The 18832-nt window shown below is 45.5% G+C and overlaps 1 protein-coding gene across 3 annotated transcripts; it reads right to left on the reverse strand.

Moving 5' to 3' along the window:
* Nucleotides 1–2879: 2879 nt before the first annotated feature.
* On the reverse strand, nt 2880–18542 carry SKA1 (spindle and kinetochore associated complex subunit 1). Of its 3 annotated transcripts, XR_005815227.1 has the most exons (8): nt 18423–18541; nt 18046–18150; nt 17278–17402; nt 15732–15823; nt 14052–14189; nt 10222–10391; nt 7120–7631; nt 2880–2892 (listed from the first exon to the last, which is right to left on the reverse strand). XR_005815227.1 is itself a non-coding variant. In XM_040540987.1 (7 exons), exons 2-7 carry the CDS (start codon nt 18131–18133, stop codon nt 7483–7485), a joined length of 762 nt encoding a protein of 253 aa, XP_040396921.1. In that variant the 5' UTR covers nt 18134–18150; nt 18423–18541; the 3' UTR covers nt 6302–7482. The 3 variants fall into 3 exon arrangements, 2 of the variants coding, with proteins under 2 accessions (XP_040396921.1, XP_040396922.1); XM_040540987.1 differs by lacking the exon at nt 2880–2892 and having other exon boundaries at nt 6302–7631; XM_040540988.1 differs by lacking the exons at nt 2880–2892; nt 14052–14189 and having other exon boundaries at nt 6302–7631; nt 18423–18542.
* Between the last annotated feature and the right edge of the window lie 290 nt (nt 18543–18832).

Below are 18832 nucleotides of genomic sequence, written 5' to 3' on the forward strand. Positions count from 1 at the left end.
CCGGGCTGAAAAACATGAGGAATGGGTCAAAGGGAAAATTTGGGCTTCCTCACCCAGAAACGACTCCCCCGCCGTACTTTTGCAATGCGAAGAAGCTTGGTAAAGCTTTTGTCTTGTGCCCAAACCACAGCAGAAAAGCTGAGCATCAAAAAGGGAGCTGAGCAAAGCCTTCAAAAACCTCGAGCGGCTCGGCGAGCGCAGCGGCTTTGTGCGCCCCAGCACCTCCACTCTTTGTGCTTCCAATTTCCAAACCCAAGGGCATTTTGCTGTGCTTTTTTTTTTTTCGATACTCGGAGCTGAAAAGCCCTATTAGGAGCTGAAAAAGCATGGGGCTTTTCTGCTTTCCCTTCCGACTGCTGCTGCAGCTGCCTGGAGCTCTCTAGCAAGCAGGCTGCGTTGTGCAGGGCACCTCTCCTCTGCTCTCCATTTTCCAGGTGAGCGAGGTTAATAAATAACACGGCTAGAGGGCCGAAAAACACCAGATGGAGCAAATCTGAAGTGCAGGGAATGATTTGGGGGTGGGAAGCTCCGAGGACCTCGTAGAAGCACTCAACGGAGCTCAGCACGTCCCAAGGCAGGAGGAAGCCTCGTCCCTGCCACATCGGTGCGGGTGATGAAGCTGCCAAAACGTCTCGAAGCCTCTCACGGGAAGGACGGAGAAGTGGCTGCAGAGCCAGGTAGGGATGGAGGAGCCCCGCTCCTGCCGGTCCCACTGCACGGGCTCGGCTTGCTGTTCTCAGCAGAGCTGTTGAAATTTTCATTTCGGCTTTCTCAGACGTCGACACACCAGCAGCTCGTGCCCGAGGTGGTGCCGGGGCATTTCCCAGCCCGGGTGTCACAAGCGGCTGTCCCCCACCGACCGCTGAGCCAAGCCTGGGGAAAAGCGGGCCCATTTTCTCCTTCACGGGGCTTTAAAGAACCAACGAAATCGCCGCCGCTCTGCCTAATTACCCACCTCATTACCGACCGGGGGAAGAGACACCGAGCAGCCTCCAGAAATTTCCCGATTCCCCAGTTGCCGGAGAGGAGAAGAACGGAGAAAGGGAGCCCCAACCCCACAAGAAGCCACTGCAGCGACTCGTCGCATTGCAGCACTTGCACTTGTGGGGCCCTGGGACCATCCCCAGCCAGCAATCCTGAGCATCCTCCTTCCATAAGCAACTGAGCAAAGAAAACACTGCTGCAAAGGAGAAAGGCAAAAATAAACATATTTCCAGCTTGCAAATAAGCACGTTATTTAATTAAAAAGCCCTTATTAAGATGACTGTGATTTCCCAGCAGGATAAAAATACTGAAGTCACTCCAGCAGCTGATGGTGGCTGCAGCTAGAAAACTCTACATCTCATTCTGATTTGAGTTAAACGTGATACTACACAACGTGAGAGTTTTAGAAGAAATCCACTCGTTTTTATACCTGGTTATCCTGTTTTATATGCTGGTTAAATTTCCTCTCTGCACACAGCTGTTACAAGTTGTCGAGGACGGATGGGTGGCGAAGCAGAGAGTTTTCAACCAGCTGCCAACACGTGGAAATGGCAGAAATCTGCATTTAGAAACCTAATTTGGAGGAAAAATCCCCTCTGGGCCCCTCCTCCTTCCCTACGTGCCCTGATGCACACGGGCCACGCGTGCAGAGATGCCACGCGTCAGGGTTTGCCTGAAAACCCATGATAAATTGTAGATAAATTGTAGCACAAGAGCTCCAAGAGCTTGGCTCCAAGAGCTTGGCCACAAGCACCGAGACTTTGGGCACCCGCAACTCCCTACCTGCTCAGTGCTGAACCGTCAGTTCTGGAGAACCCCAAGGGCTGTCATCAGAGGACGTGGATCCTGGAAAAAATATTATTTAGAAATTTAAATCTCACGTGGAAGCAGCAGAGAACTCAGGAAGGAAGGGTCCCATCGGTATCGTCGCTGAATTTGTTGCCTTACCTTTGAGACGGTGCAGGATGAGGCCACCGGAGCCTCCCTCAAGGCTGCCAAGACTGCTGCCGTAACCACGCCGTTTCCAGATGGGACCAGATAAGAGACGAGCGATAAAAGCACTCTTAATTAAACATTTGTCTCGCAATTACATACTTCTGAGTAATTATCGCCATCAAGACAAACACCAACTGGATTACACAGAAAAGAGACAGACGGTAAAGGTTAATGGGGCTGCTTCTGCCTCTGCAGATATTCTCCAGCTCCTGCTGCAGGAAGGGTGGGATGCCCAGAGCTCTGGATGGACACGGCCGACTTGTGGAAGGGCTGAGCTGGCAGATTTTGAAGTTACAGGACTGAAAAGACAATTTCAGCAGCGCCGTCTCCCCTTGAATCCTCATTTTTTACACTCAGTAACCCCAATTCCTTTCTTTTCCCTTGCAAACTTTTCTGGCTGTCCTCGCCCTTCTGGTTTCTCTTCGCTTTGGCCTGGCTTAGGTGTAGCCAGGACCCCACAAAGGGTCTGAGCCCAATCCCCAGCTGTAGTTCGTACCTGACTGACTGCTTTCCAGGGGTAGCACAGTTCCCGTTTGGTAAACCCAGATTTTATATATATATATATGTACTTTATTGGCTTCCTTTTAATAGCCCCATGTAACCGATCCCCATTTTAACCTGTGCTCCTCTCACCACCAGGTCACTCCCACCACATCCCCGTGGGCCAGCTCATCCCCAGTCTGCCTCGGATTTCTCCTCCCTGCAGGTATCACGAAAAAAAAAAAAAATAATAGCCTGCTAAAACAACGAGGAAAATAGGGACTAATAGAAACACATCTGAATAGTTTGCCACCCTTGCTCGCGGCTGTTTCCCCCAAACAAACCGCCTCGAAAGAAGCACGGTCTGCGAGCTGCTGCGAACGAATGAATCATCCTCCTGCTTTGAAAACGAAGGCTGCACACAAGAGGAACCTCGGCGCGTTCCCAAAGGTTAAGCTGATTTGCTGAGCCACAGCTGAATTATTGATGATCAGCGCTGCGGTTTCTCTTAAGGAGCTAGCAGCCAGGTAGCAGCCATTTATGCCAGCACATCTTTTAAGCCGGCACAGCCCCCGTCCACGAAGCTTGTCCGACTCCTGGCCTGCTCGGGCCACGGGGAAATTTAATTATTTAGGCTTCTCAGCAGAGCAAACATAAAATATTAGCTCATAATCGAAACGCTGCTGCTCAGCACGCAGCCAGAGAAGCTGCGTCAGCAGCCAGGAGTGAGGTGCCGCTGGCCACACAGATGCATGGGGATGGGGCTGAGCTCCTCTCGTGAGCAAATTCCCCGATAAATCGAAAAATAAAATGGAAAAAAAAAGGCAAACTTCGGCATGGATCAGCGCACAAGACTTTTACTGGTCATAAAGCAGCTTGCTGGAAGACTAAACAAAGTTTTAAGGGAAACAGCCTCTTCTGGGGGGCTTTCTCCATTTCTGTTTCCACTCTTCGTCTGGTTTATTTGCACTCAGCAAATCCATAAAGATCCCTGAAGAATCGGGGAAATGGGACAACCAATTTTCAACCAAATCCGAGGAAATTCTCCCTACGAGGAAGCAGAGGCTACACCCTACTACATCAAAGTAGAAACAGGCTTAATTGGTTCTGATCATGGTTCCTCCAATGTCTTGGTTTTTATTCAGCCTTTGTTCGGCTTTGAAAGCGGCGTGTGTAGTAATAAACTTGTTCCGTGCCTCTGCCTAGGCATAAAAATCAGCGTGCTTAAAGCGGTTCCATTTTACAAAGCCTTTCTCCGTTTTAATTGCATCCCAATTCCCAGGAAAATGCAATATGACAAGTTAGAGGCTTTTTTTTTTTTTATTAAAAAAGAGTCAGCTGCTTAATGAGAAAGCCCCGTTTAGTTTTTGTACTTAATTGTGGAAAATCGTAAGCCTCATTACCAGGGTATTAAGCTCTGTAGCTGCTTCTATATTCTCCTGGTTATCGCACACAAGTCCCAGATTTAGCACAGCTCTTGTTTTCGCTTGCAGCTAACTCCCCTTAATGGGTCCGCTCCGGTAAGAATCAAGTGCTCAAGGAAAACTCTTATAAAAGCAAAACTGGATTACTGAATGATCGTGTAAATACAGCAGGGACCAAAATAAAGTCCCAGCACCGAGCTCCCACCGAAATCGTACAAGATAGGAGGAACATAGATGAGAAGGTTTTAATTTTAATTACTAAAATAAGCTTTTTTTGTTGTTTTTTTCAGGGCTCACAACTCCACCAGTTGTTCTCTCGGGCTGCCTATGTCGGTTTTATTTCGTGGTGCGGATATTTGGGTGCCGGGAAATAATCACCACCCAGGTGACACCCACATTACCAGCGCTGGCCTCAAAAGGACGTGGACCAAGCGGCTGAAGCCAGGTGAGCACCCTGGCACTATCAGCACGCCCTTAAAGCTGCAAGAAACCCTTCCGAGAGTCACTTGAAGGTGTGCGCGCACACACGAGACCTTTCTTAACTCAGAAAGCAAAAGCTGTTCTCTCCAAGTCCTTCCTATCGATGACGTTACTTTCACGGTCTTCCTTTACACAGTTACCGGCGGGTTTTGCTCCACGTTAACTCGCTGTAAGCTGAGCTCCAGCGTGAGTGACATGAAATGCTTGTTTTCTATTCCTCCCCACGGGCAGCGTGAAGGGGAACATGTGCTTTCACAGATGGAAATTGCTGCCTCCTGAAATAACACGTAGCCGAGCACCGCGCAAAGTACGGCTGAGAGCTTTGAGCATTTTATTTCCACTGATAATTATTTCCACCGGTGCCTCTTCAGAAGAGGAGTTAAGGCGAACAAAAAGCTTTTTGTTGTTGTTGTTTTTAGAAGAACGAAACAGCAAAACAACAGGAACAGAGAGCATTTTAAAAACCAGCTTGGGTTTGTCTCAGCTTTTTAGGTGCAGGCTTTGGTCTTGCACACTCATCATCCACTCCTCCTGCTCCTTACAGGGTGTGAGAGAAGGAACTGAGTCATGCCCCGCAGAGAGCAGGATTAAGGCTGCGAGGAGAACGCAGGATTCCTTTCTCGCCCATCAGGTAATTAAATTTGCGGTGCCTCAGCTTTATTTCCTTGTTTGCAGGAGATGAAGCATCAGAAAAAAGCTGACATTCGGAGGAGTGCAAGTTCGCACTGGAAAGCGGCACGATAGCTAAATTCTGGAGGAGCATTATCACACGAAGCTATCTGGCAGGATCGTCGGGAACGCGTCGTGATATGTAACACCAGTGCCAATTGTGTGCTGATGAAAGATAAGGGGAACTCCAGCCAAAGAGAAATAAGCGAGCGTACACCGGCAGCAGCTGGAGAGCCGTGTTTTGAGGTGACTCACGGAGACGAAGGCTTTGTCTCGAAAACATTTTGGAAACACCAACGTGCCGTTCAAGGAAGGAGACGGGGACTTGCTGAGCACCTGGGACACCACGGCTTTGCTCTTTTCCAGCTCACAAGTCATTAACTTTTTGAGGAAGAGAAGGGTATAACAAGCGTCTGCAATCCCAACTGCTCAGCTTCCTCGTGAGAAGTAAAAAGTAAGAATGAAAACACGACGTTAAGGATACGGGCTTAAAATAACGAGCCCGTTTGTGAGAATCCGCCCGAGGGAAAATAGCTTAGAAAATTAAAAATTCCACAGTAACAGACTGAAAGCTGTTAACCAACATCTAATTAATCACGAACTGCAAATCCCCACAACAAAACATTAAAAGTAATTACAAAGGCAGAGAAAAAAAAAAAAGTAATCTTGTAGCAACTGAGCTTACCCAGACCAAAACAAGTACAAAAAACCCTAGCGATGGTGCCCGAGCAGAAAAAAAGTTGACAAAACTATCAGGACTTGACCTTGCTTTTGGTTATTCATGGTGATGTTGTATAACATCAGTTTCTGGTTTTCAATATTTAGCAGGAAGCAATTTGTAAGACCACAGCCTCAACCTAAGAATAAAAGAAACCCCGTTGACAACAAGCAGCCGTGGAGGAGCGGTGAACGCAATCCAACTGCGAGCTGGCACAAGCAACACCCATTAACAAAAAGTTCTTCTGGGGCTAACCTGGGGCTCTTTTTACTTCTTCCCCACACTTTTAAAGTTAAAGCCATATAATCACAACATAAATCACCCAGGAAGGTAAGTCAACATGCTGTAAATTACCGGAATAGTCCCACGTCCACCAGGCCAACGTCCCTCTAGTGTGGCACCTGTGCAACAGGATCTCCCGGAGAGCTGAGGAGTCGGATGAGAGCAGAAGAAAAACAGAATTTAGGCCGTTTGACAGTCTGGGGCAAGTCACCTGGAAATTTCAAAAACCAAAAACACGAAATAAAGGCAAGGAAGCACAACTTTTAAATGAATAAATTTCTTTTTATTAAGAAGAAGGTTACAAGTCCGGAATTTTGAAAGCCTGTTAAGAGTACACAAAGCTGAGAGCAGGGAGGAAAGGGACCCTGATGATCCACGGACCCAAATCTCTCTTCATGTAAACTAAGCTTTGTAACAACAGATCTAACAGACCCAACTGGCAACTGTGGAAACAGAAATTACAGAAGTTCTCATTTTGCGCGTCTTCCTATACCGAAGATGAAATATCTGAATGAATTAAATATCTAATATGAATTAAATTGTCACCTGACAGGGTAAAACAGGAGGTGTTTTCGATTAGTTGTTGGGATAACAGCAGATTCAGGCTTATGGAAGAAAAAAAGACTACAAGTCTTCTTATCAAAGCAATTTTTATCACTCACAGAGCTGAAATCTATCACAATTCTACTCCGGAATTTACTACACTAACAGATCCTTTGAAAGCAATCTTCTATAATGAAAATAACAGGGTTTGGCCAGTATTTTTAAAGTGTAATTCAACATTTTCACTACAACAGAAAAAAAATTATCCCTGCTCTGCTCTTTCGACCTAGTGTGTTGGTCTGAGCAAAAAAAAAAACATCTGGCTGCGTGATGAAGTATGAAAACCACATGGCCAGCAGAACTGGAAACGGTTAAAGCACCTCAGATCTTCCCGTTCAAATGATGCAAGGAACTCCAAAACGCACAACTAGGATACGAAGGAAAAAAAAAAAAAGATGAAGAAAAGGAAGTCTGGAAATTGGTCTGCGGCACTAAAAAAAGAATCCAATGCTTCCTTTGGGTAGCTACGGGGTAGTAAGGAACATTAATTTCACTTTTGAGTGCCGACCTAAAAATGTGATTAGGGCTTCCTACGACCACAGGTGTGCCAACTTCACCTGGTTTGTGTTTGCGTCTGCACCTGGTTTGTGTTTGTAATTTACCAAAAGACATCAGTGCCTCCCAAGTTTTCAGAAATAAAGCTCAAATACTTCAAGGCCCTTTGATATTGCTACTCCAAATGTAGAATAGATGCTTGGAAAACACTCTTCGGTCCTCGCTACTGCCTTTTAGAAATTAAGAGAGCCTAACAGGAATGCCCACACGTAGAATCTCCCCGAGGACGACAAAACCTCTTCATGTCTCTGCCCTCCACGCATCTTGGGTAAGCAGAATCCAGAAGGCTCCTTAGCAGATGACGTAGCGGACGAGGCGCGAGCCGCGGACTTCTCTCACTCGCTGGCAGTGGCGCAGGATGTTGAGGATCCTGTGGAAGCGCTTATCCACTTTCAGCTGGGTGAACTCTTTGATATCGGCCTCCACGACAAAAAATTCTCCTGGAAAACAAAGAAAAGCCATCTGAAACCAGGAGCATGCTAATTCAAGGGATAAAAACCACCCAGTTATCTTTAAGACAACTAAGTAGGGGGAAATACTGTGTTCCTCCATAGTATCGTGCTTCCAAGTCTTAGGAGCAAGAGTTCTGCATGGCTCCAGGTGATCTGGGTTGGAAAAAAAAAGGAGGAGAGCATTCTCCCTCCGTTTACCCTCAGAGTAAGGCAGAAGCATCTTAAATAGAGGGAAGAGATGCCCCACCTAAGTTAGGAGAGACTGTTTCCAGTTTAACCAAGGAGAAAGAAGCTGATGCTAGCTGGAAAGCCGAAGATGCTGGGAAATTTTTGTTTATTAAACAAGTGCAAGGTAGGTTTACACAAGAAAATCTGTTTTTATGGAGAGATTTCATCTCTAAATCTAACGAGCGATTGAGCAGGACGCGACCCCACTCTGAAGAAGCATCCGAGGATGATGTGCTGGCCTTTGGGACTGAGGTCCTAGAGTGCCACTTACAATTTCCATTTTCTGTTCCATCTGGGGGAGCATAACAATCTCCTGAGCCTGGGCAGAACACAAATTCTTCCTTTGTTTGCCCAGAATTCAGGGCAGCAGCCTTCAGCGCAGCAGGATCTTATTTACCAAGAAACCGGAGCTGGCTGAAGGCTGGCGGTGGTGGTGGTTTGGTTGGAAACAGGAGCCCCCGTGCACCAAACAACTAAACTGAATCACCTCGCTGGGTGGGAAGGCGCCCTGACAAACCAGGCAGCATCTTTGCTCATCTCGAAACCAGAGGAAGAAACCAGCTGGCAAGCAGCCCAGGCTGGGGAACTGCGGGAATCCTAAGCACGGGCACGCTCACGGCAGAAATTTAAGCAAACAAATCACTGAACGTGCAACCTCACCCTGAAAAACGCACCGGACGAAGACATTGAATCATTTGGGGCTGGTCAGATAAGCGCCAGCTGTCAGACCTTGCTTAGACTTCCCAGATGATCGCAAAACAAACCACTCAACGCACCCTCTCGGATGCTGCACGTCCTAGTTCTGTAACTGAACTTTCCAAAAACAAACAGGAAAATAGTCTGGCTCACAGGTACTCGAAGAAATTAAAAGCCTCGAGTTTTCACAATTAGGAAAACCTCGGCATCGCAGCTTCTGCTCTTACGTTCACGTGAGATTTAAACACTCGCTTCCATCGAGGAATCCCTTCTGTGGCTTCCGCCCATTTTCTCCTTCTCTGTGGACTGAATTTAATGCCATTACCGAACCCAAACTTCAAGAACCTTTGAAGATGAGCAGTGTTTCAAGAAATCCCAGATTCGTAGGGTACGAGCCATTGCTAGACTGAAGCAGGGCTTGTCTGCACAAAGATCTACCCAAGCCCAAATCAGAGGCGAGTCGTAAGACCATTCCCATGTTATAACCCGAGCAAAAGCCTGCTCCCCATCTTTTTTATAAGCCCCCTTTAATCCTGAAAGGCTCCAGTGAGGTCTCCCCAGAGCCTTCTCTTCTTCAGGCTGAACACCCCCAGCTCTCTCAGCCTTTCTTTGGAGCACACAGTGAACATTTAAGGGGAGAATGTTCTTGCATTCTGCCGAGGGCAAGAATCGAGAGGGAGACACCGTGGCGTTGCTCTCAACAGGAAAGGAATGTCAAAGAGTAGATTTTAAGATGAGAGATCTACTGTGCCACGTGTATTTGGAAAAGCTAGCCTGTAAGCTGCACGGCAAAGACATTTCAGGGCGTTTTTGCTCGTCTGTGCTTTAAAGACGAGAAGACTTCTTAAGATTATCAGACAGCCCTGTCTCTTCCACAAAGCCACTGCAACGTGACTGCTTACCTCGATTTGCCTGCCTCACAACAAGTTTTTAGCAGCTCGCGTCCATTCTAGCTTAAGAAACTGAACCCATGGTGCATGCGGTTTGGTTCTCGAGTCTATTCAGAGTGACTCCGAATTAAATCGTTTTGCTCTCTGAGTTTTTGTGACAACGTGCCGAGAAAATCACGTGCATTCAGGGAAAACACACAAAATAAAACCAACGATAGTTACGGGGAAACGATTCAGTCGAAAGAAAAATCCTTTTTTGCTAAACTGCAGCTTAGCGGGAGCGGTCAACGGATTTTATACGGGCTGTTCTCTGATCTCCTCCCCTTACATCAAGGGAGGACCAGAACCTCCATGGCAAGGTGTTGTCGGTGCCTCCATAGGGGAGAGGGATTCTGAAGGAGCCAAATCCGATTTAGACTGTCACAACATGCTGGGGACGGAGGGAAAACCCCGCTAAGTCTACGGTTGTTGGGTTTTGTTCCATTTTTCCTTTTGTTGTTGTTGCTTTGTTTTGAGAAAAAGTCATAGCAGATGTTCTGAAGCTTTCCCAAATGATGTTTTTAAACACTCCCTTAATATAGGTCACTCCAACTACCAGAGTGTCTGGACAGACTATTTCCTGAAAATGAGGTGCTAAAACACGAAAAGCATCTGCTGTCATTCGCCATTTAACCTCTTGTCCGGTTATTTTATACTTACCGACACCGCCAGATCCACCTGCGACGAATTTGGCACTAATAAACGCAAAAAAAAAAAAAAAATACCTTTTGTATCCTTAGTTTCCTCTTCCAGGAATCGGTGGTAGAGATTCCTGACCGATGCATTCATGGATTTCAAAGGCTGATGCAGGATCTTGTACTTGCCCACCACGGCCTTGTTGATATCTTGAACGACGGCGTTGATTTGATCGTACGTCAAGCGACCTTTCATATACCTGCAAATAAAAAAAAAAATAAAAATCAAAGTCAGTAGCCAGAGAGTCACGAACGTGAAGTTCTGTTTATTTTCCTCTTTATTCAGCCTGAACTGAACGCGCTGCTCCTAGTTAGAGGCGGTTTCTTCTGCTTCGTGTTAATGAATAAACCTGATAGTTCATTAGATTGCTTAATAACACCGCAGGAAAAAAAAAGCCATAATAAAACTTAAAGCAGAAAGAAGGACATTAGAAAGCCAAATCAAGAAGTAAAAAAAAAAAAAATATCCTGCCCTTAAACTTCCAGGAGCATTTCAAAAATGGAAAGAAGGTTGCATTTATAGCCTAACGCTTAAACTACAAACAGAAAAAAAATCGACCTGCTTGGCAGAAAACATGGCAAAGGCCAAAAGCGAAATTAAATGTTCCTGCCTAGGAGTGAAATTTGGTTCATATTAAAGAGAAAAGATTATGTAGGATTATAATCTTGTAGGTATTCCTTTGTTTTTTGGAGAAATACCGGTTTTGTTTTCTGTATTTCCTCGTGTAGCCTACTGGACTCTACGCAGTACCAGCATCCTTTTTTTTGAGCTTTCAGAGCATTTCACAAAACCAGTACCAAAATAATAAAGGCTGCTGATGACAGCCCAGAGCTACAGGAAGCACAGCAGATAAAAAAAAAAAAAAGCGACGTGGAAACATCAAACCATTGGAATATTTGCGAGTAAGGCCATGCAGTGTTTAGAGACGTAGAGGCATGCATTCAAGGAAAAGGAAACGGAAATCAGCCGCAGAGCTGCAAACTGAGAAGCCATTAAATGGAAATGAAATCTGAAACTCATGTGATAAGCAGCGAACTAAACACGAGACCAAACGCCAGGAAGCACTGCAATAAAAGCCGGGGCAACCTTGCGACTTGACTTCGCCTTTGATCACCCTTCAGTCACGGCAGCAAACCAGATTTGGCCGTCTCCGTTTGGTCCCGTATCAGCAGGCAGTCGTGTGGAATTCAAATACTTCGAGGAAAGTGTTACAATTCATTTTAAGAACGAACGGGGTTCTTCAGGTCGGTACATCATCTGACTAAAAAGCTGTAGGACGTTGGAAGAGATCAACGAAGAAAGAAATCCTTCCCTCGTTTCATTTCATCTGAACGGCAAACCTCAGTTTTTGGAAAACATACGAGGAATTTAAAGTAGTTACTCAATTAAAAAGTCAATATTCCAGGAGTCACCTCCAGTTTCAAACTGAATTGCCACGAAGTTATTTGTAGCCAGTTTTCAGCTTCATGGATCTTCTGATTAACCCAAAGTTGGAGATGCAACTGTTTGGACAAAAATACTCTACTCTGCAAGCATCTTCTTGAGTAAAAGCAGCCCTACTGCCTCTGAAATGCGGTCACACTTGGAGTAATACAGCCTACTAGCACAGAAGTACTTGGCCTATAGACATTAATTGCTATTTATTGCTCTTTATGCACCCCTTAGCCTTTTTATATAGTCACAGGGGTATTTGTAGGCTACGAAGACCAAGGTATTAAGTCTAAAACACCTACAGTCGAGGCCCTACGCTCCCACAATCAGTAAAATACCCTTAAAGATGCCAGAAAACCTCAGCTCACCCTGAAGCAGAACCAGAAAAGCGCAATTTGTTTCCCTAAACCTATTTCTCCCTTGAATCCATAGGTACAAAACCCAAGGCACACGGCTACGTTCTTCAAAGAACAGCCTAACAGCGGTCTGCCACGTAGATGCAGCTGGAAAAGAGATGAAGCTCCTAACGGCCAGCTCCCTAAAAAATATTTAGGCTAAAAGAAATGTATATTCCCCCAAGTTACCGTCGGAGAATTATAATGAAAATGCACACGCTAAAAATACCTTAAGTGGTGAGAATTTTGAGAAAGAATAAAGCCAGCATGTTCCTTTGCCTCCAATTGAACGCTGAGACATCCACTGCGCGATTTCTTTTTTGTTCCTCAAAAAAAAAAAAAAGAGGCGTCTTTCCGGAACAGATTTGAAGGCTAAGATAATTTGCAGGTTTCCTACTGCGCGAGACTATTCTGTTTGATCAAGATCCTTCGTACCTGCGCCTGAACACAGCACGTACCTTTGTTAAATACCTGCTGCAGAGCTCAAAAAAAAACCCACGAAGCCACTGAAGACCGCACATCTGGCGCCCTAATAATGTCAGGGTAAGGTTCTCCTTCGCGTTCAGCACAAAGAGGGTGAAAAGAACTCGATTTTTTCGGTTAAATCCTCACGCGGCTGCAGGAGGAGGGAGAGGAACGAGACCCGTGGCCGCTGCGCAGCCCACGATGCCCAGCTGGTGAGGATTTCAGACACACGTGCACTGCAGACGCGCGGCTGGGCTTTAGGAAGTCCCTCAGGCAGGCTGAGCGCAGGCAGTGAGGAACGGAAGGGTGCCCAGGTAGCCTCTGTCCCCGTTCTCCTCACCCACAAGCAGCAGTGCAAAACCTTCCACTTTGAAGGATAACGAAACACTTCCAAGAGTTCATCAGGGAAGATAACAGCTTTTACTGGGGGGGTTAAAGCAACATTTGGCTGTGCCTACTTCTCCTGCCTTAGATGAAGGCCAAAAATTGTCGCGTTCCAGCCCTGCTTTTCCCAAATTCTATCAGAGATGCACCTAATGAGCAAATCCACCAAATATTAGAGATGACCTGCAGAATAGAAACGCCCTTTTAAGAACCAATCCCCACCCCAAATCCCTTCTTATTAGCTCAGCGTTCAGGCTCCTTCGTTGCTGGATTCGGTTGAAGCAAATTTGGTAGACGTGGTTTACCTGAAAGTTCTGAAAGCTACAGCAAAGATGATATGAAAGCCCCAAATAAAATAGACTCATAAACAAAAAACATTAAAAAAAAAATCAGAAAAGCCATTAAAACATTTCTTATTGAAGCAACTGTTGTCAGGGAACACATCGAACCCAGAGTCTCGATAACAAATTAAACGTAGGCATTCACAGAATCTTGATTTGTTGCTTTTTTTCCCCCCCCAGAAATATTTGCAGTTGTCCCCAAAATCCTATTTAAGGAAAGGTATCAGGGTCTTTGAACAAGGATATTTATTAATCAGGTGCAGACGGTAGGGAAAAGAACAAGTTTCTATTCCAGAAATTCAGGAGATTTCAGTGGGAGGTGGCTTTTGCTTTAATAAGTTCAATTTCTTCACCCCTCTCAAAACAGACTGGTAAGTCAAAAATCGCTATTTTCAGAAACCAGTTGTCACGGTCAGTTAAAAACCGCGTTTCTCATCGTTTTTGCTTTTTGTGTAGCCGTGCATTTCATTCGAGATGACGACGTCTCGTTTTAAATGCCAGTTCTCAGAACAAGAAGAGAACCCGCTGGTTAGCTAGTACGTTTCTGCTCATCCAATTAAAGTGATTTTTGAGGTACACGGCTTGGGCTTTCCCAGATTACTTCCACTCTTCCCGACAAACGCGTAAAAGAGAACCTCGTGAGCTCTGTTCATTTCATTTTGAGGTTCGCCAGTACCGCATAAAATCATGCCTGGAGCTATTGCTACGTTGCTTCACTCTGGAATGTTTCAAATTTCAAAACATCTGTCAGCTGGAGTCCTGCAAGAGCTCACTTCCCCCAAAACCTCGGTTTTCTGGCCAAATTGGTGTGAGAGGGTCTCAGAAGAAACCACGCTTACTTACGCGGGAACGCTTTCGAATTCTTCCGTGGTTATTAAGGATGCTTCCTTAATAAATCGCGGCTCCTTGGCAGGTTTCTTCGCATGTTCAGGTTCTGCAGCTTTCGTTTGGTCCTCGCTTTTCGCAGCCAGCCCAGCGACACTGGAAAATGAATGAACATCAAGCGTAGAAATAGCAGCAAAGCAGTAAGGGGGACACCATTACGTTTTCAAGCCTGCTTATTCACAGCCCTACGTTCCAACCCGTCTGAGAGGCCGGGTGAATACAAATCACGGTCTCTCCTGCAAGAAAAAGAAAGAAAGAAAGCACACGCTCCCTTTTCGAAGAGCGTGCTTCAGCTGACTTCATTACGGCTCCTCGTCTCGCTGCCAGGGAAGCCGCCAGCAGGTGAATTGGAAGCAGCCCCAAGGCGGCGCAGAGCAGTTAAGAATTCAACGTCCCGTTACGTTTCGCAGAACGGGAGGCCTCGCTTTTTAATCGGAGGAACCGGAGCACAGAGCTCCAGTCTACCAGGCAGCTTTAAAACACTTCACAGCTCTTTGAGACGAGTTCAGATCTTGGGGAGGCTGACTCACCCGTTAATCTTTTGAAGCAAAGAAATTCGACGGTACCCATCACCTTGTGATTTTTTTTTTAGGCAAGACAAGGACACAACCGGGCTGAGAAGCACGAGAGCAATAATTACAGCGTGGCAGAGCTGACCCGTGACAAAGAACTGATTCTCTGCTTCGGCCAAACCTTCCTGCAAGACGAAATCTGTTTGACAAGGGGCCAACAGTCGGCAAGCAGCACGGCAGCGTGCCATCTGCTCTTCCCAGGGCCTGGGTCTGATGTGGCACTCGGTGTGACATCCCCCAGCCCCCCGTGTCCTATTTATTTCCCCTCCCGAACAGCTCTGCAGTGTCGAGGATGGTGAGTGCCACCTGCTGGACTCCCAAAATGTCTGGTAGACGAAACTGTGACAACCGAAGTTCTGCTCTGTGCCACGCCACAGCGCGAATCCCTTCTGAAATCCAGGAGCTAATTCAACAAATTCAGGTGTCAGCGTCTGAAAAGCAAGGTGAGGCCCTGCACGAGGCTAATCCTCACAGCTAGCTGCAAGGAATGTCTGCAAGGAAAAGGGAAACGTGGGGATTTTGGTGGTGGTGGGTTTGGACGAGAAGGATAAAGGCAAGGACCAAGGAAGGTGAGAGTTCACAAACTGTGCTCCTCCTGTGCTTTCCAGCCTCCTGCCATCCTCTCCACTGAAGCAAACCCCTAATCTTTTCCAGAAGGTTTGGGGAAGAGGACCGAAGACCCCTTTACAGCAGCACAGATGGATTCTGACCAGTTATATCCCGTCTTGCACTTACCTGATCCTCCACAGTAAGCACTGAGAAGTGATAACATGGGACGAAGGAGAAAGGGTGCTTAGACAAATGACACTTCAGTATGGGGAAGAGTTGTGTCAACCTCATCCTAGCGCCCCAGCATTTGGATCACCAACCCACCCTTCAGTCCTGGAAGTCCTGGTACGGCGCTAGCACAAGCCCAGTAACATAAAAAAGAAATAAAATAAAAATCGGGAGCAAACTCCAGAATCAATACATGTAAGAACCTCGGGTCCCAAAAGTTCACAGTTAGCTCCTGCTGAAAGGATGGGAGCTGTAGGATGCAACATTTCCACGCTCACACACCACGTACCAGCTCTGAGTCGGTTTAGGCAGGTGGAGGGGAATGTTTTCGCGGAGGTGCTGTGCTTCGCTTTGATCTCTCTCAGCAGACTTCTGGAGCTCCTGAAATTAATGTTGGAAACCATCAGAAATCTGAAACATCAATAATGTCATGCAATTAGAATTAGCTTACTATTACGATGATGTTAAAGTAATTCTTAAGAGGTGTTTTTTGGTCTCTTCCCATTGTTTTATTTCTTTACTGCCTAATTTCCCAAGAGCAGCAAATAAAGCTCAGAAAAACAAAGCTAAAGAAAACGTGAATCTTCCTGTCCTTGTCCTCGAAGTGTCAGAGAAATTTGAGTGGGAAGAAGTAATATTTAACAACGTACCATGGCAGGTTTGGGTAGGGGAAAGGTGGTGGTGACTATAGGAAGCGATACTGCAAGAAAGTCATCTATATTCCTCAAAGAACACTTTCAAAAAAAACACACAACAAACAAAGGCACTGAAAATGCACACTAAAACAACAGATAAATATCTTCTAATCAATTCATTTGTGTATCTATTGCATGGATGTAAAAACAAAACTACCCTTTCAACCACTTAAACCACCCTTTCAACGCACAAAGCTTGAAAAATAGCTTTTTTAATGTTCTGCGACTTAATAAACCACCAGGAAATCTGCTTCATCTGCTGGTTTTATAAAATATTCTTCCTTCTAAATCTGATGGAAAATTACGACTTCTTTTTGCCTTTAATCCTCTAACACCAGCTACATTGATATCAGCAGGTTCTACAGGAGTACTGTGGATAGAATCCCATTCTCATCTGGGAAAAAGATTTTGATCAAGAAGAAAAAGCAATGGCTTGACAATGCATTTTCTGATTCTCTCACGCCTTCTGAATTAATCATAAGGAACACAAACAACAGAAGAAATGTTTCTCTAAGCAAAGAAAAGAGAAAGGTATTACAAAGGAAGATGTCCAAACTATGTACACGCAAAAATTATGTGTCTGATCGATTCTGTTCGTGGCACAAGAACTCATTCTTCTTGAGGATTCCACTAAGCACTCCCTTTGCAACACCCACAACAGTCTGTAAGGCATTAACCTCCACTCAACCCCAACAGGAGACAGGGAAGAGTTTCAAGAACAGTAGCTAACACTTTGCATTGCTTCACAAGTTTTTAAAAGTATTTGATTGTTGCCGTTCAGTTAAATAAAGAAGCATTTACTTACTTTGCCTTACAAAACAGATGAGCAACCTCTCAATTACCTATTCCCTACCAAGCTCCCCAATCTTTTGGGATTGCTTTAAGAGCTGTACGCAAGATAAATACAGTTTGATACCAGTGACTTAAGTCTCCACAAAGCATGACACCATCAAGACTCAGTTTTCCATGGCACACCTCAATCTTGGATCATCACATCACTGTTGCAAACAAAACGCCCCTTCATTTAGAAGTAACCTCATGCATCTAAAAATATCACTTAGGATCTAGAGAATAACAACTAGGCACTTGTCAAAGATTTCTTTGAATGTTTCACTATTTTATGAACGGAAAAATGATTACTTTGAGCAAATTCTTCAGTTTTTCTTGCTGCTGAACTTCCATTTCCATTTTATTCAGGAGATCATGCAAGAGGACCATCTCATGTCCTATTTTACAGAGCATAGATTTGAAGGACGGTTCTTGACCTGTCCAAGAGAGAATGTGAGAATGTTACGCCAGGAAACCAAAACATCTCCAACACAAAAACAAAATTCCATTTCCCTCCCCTCTGCAAGCAGTGATTATCTGCTCGCTCTATGCTCCCCAGCCAGCATCTCCTCCCAAGAGAAGCAGCAACATTAACTCCTTCACAATCTCCCTCTGCTCTTCGAACACAAAGTTAGCCCAGATGACCCCTCCAAACACCATTTCTATGATTCTTTGTAACATCTGTGTCTAAGAAAGGATAAGAGATGAGCCGAAAACATTTATATCAGCTTCACCATGGCAGATTAAATAAGCTTATTACCCACAGCATGTTTACACCACAGAGAGGCACTCCTGGAACGCTTGGACAGGACACCTGTATTAGCCTCCAGCTATTCCTCTGCACATTTTTGTAATTAGGCTTAACTTCTTTTGTAATTAGGCCTAACTTGACAAGGTATTTTTTTCTTCTCCCATCTGGGGGATTTCCCACCAGGTGTACAGAATATATGGCGCATTAACCACCAGCCTACAGGTCTCTCAGAGGAGCATCCTCCCACTTGCTTGGCACCCAGCTCACTGATTTTCTGCAAGGAGGTATGAACCAAAACTGAGACAAAACCCAGCCTTAATTTCTTTTACCTATGCTTCTTAATTGCAGAGTCTTTTTAATAGTTGAAATCTTCATGTTGATGTGAAAGCACAAGTCTTCCAGATCTGAAGAAGCCATTTTCCTCTGCTGTCACACTGATGGAGAAAAGGAAAAAAAGCATTAAAAAAATACTCTAAGCAAACTTTAAGTGCACAAACGGAATTTTGAAAAGGATGTTAATCTGTCAGAGAAGCTAAAGGAACTTAAACAAAGCAGTAAGTGTAGCAACCGCTTCTTATTCCACCAAATGGAGAACGGGGCAGGAAGCACGAAGTAACTGACACTAAACAAGGCAATCTCCTGACCTTTAAAAATAAATGCAGAGCAATATTAGTGCAGCGATTCCTCAGGAAATTGGGTTACTTACACAGCGGAGCAGGGACCGGCCGGGTGCGAGCACCCTAAGGGGACGGAACCGCCGCCGCCCCTCAGCCCCGTTCAAACCCGCCGCGCCCGCCCACGGCGCATGCGCGGCAGCCATTTTGTAACGCCCCTCAGCCCCGTTGCCACCAGGGAAAAATGAAGTTAAACAATAGAAATTGGGACAAATAAAGGGTTCATAAACACAGAAGGGGTCGTGGTGGAAGGGATCGTAAAGCCCACCTAGCCCTAAAGCCCTTCCACAGACCAGGTTCCCCTAACAGGGATGGGGCAGCCATAGCTTCTCCAGGCAACCTGTCCTGGTGCTTCACTGCCCTCATAGTGCAGGATTTCTTCCTAATATCTAAATCTGCCCTTTTTTAGCTTAAAGCTGTTATCTCTTAGGATATACACGTC

This window comes from Cygnus olor, chromosome Z (assembly GCF_009769625.2).
Source record: "Cygnus olor isolate bCygOlo1 chromosome Z, bCygOlo1.pri.v2, whole genome shotgun sequence".
Taxonomy (NCBI): domain Eukaryota; kingdom Metazoa; phylum Chordata; class Aves; order Anseriformes; family Anatidae; genus Cygnus; species Cygnus olor.

What these genes read in the sequence shown, in the direction of transcription:
- SKA1 (XM_040540987.1), bottom strand. Translation starts at nt 18,133, where the DNA reads ATGGCTTCTTCAGATCTGGAAGACTTGTGCTTTCACATCAACATGAAG. An exon ending in CCTAAACCGACTCAGAGCTG is followed by an intron (nt 14,190 to 15,731) that starts GTACGTGGTGTG and finishes TTCATTTTCCAG; the next exon opens with TGTCGCTGGGCTGGCTGCGA. An exon ending in GAATTCGAAAGCGTTCCCGC is followed by an intron (nt 10,392 to 14,051) that starts GTAAGTAAGCGT and finishes TTTTATTTGCAG; the next exon opens with GTATATGAAAGGTCGCTTGA.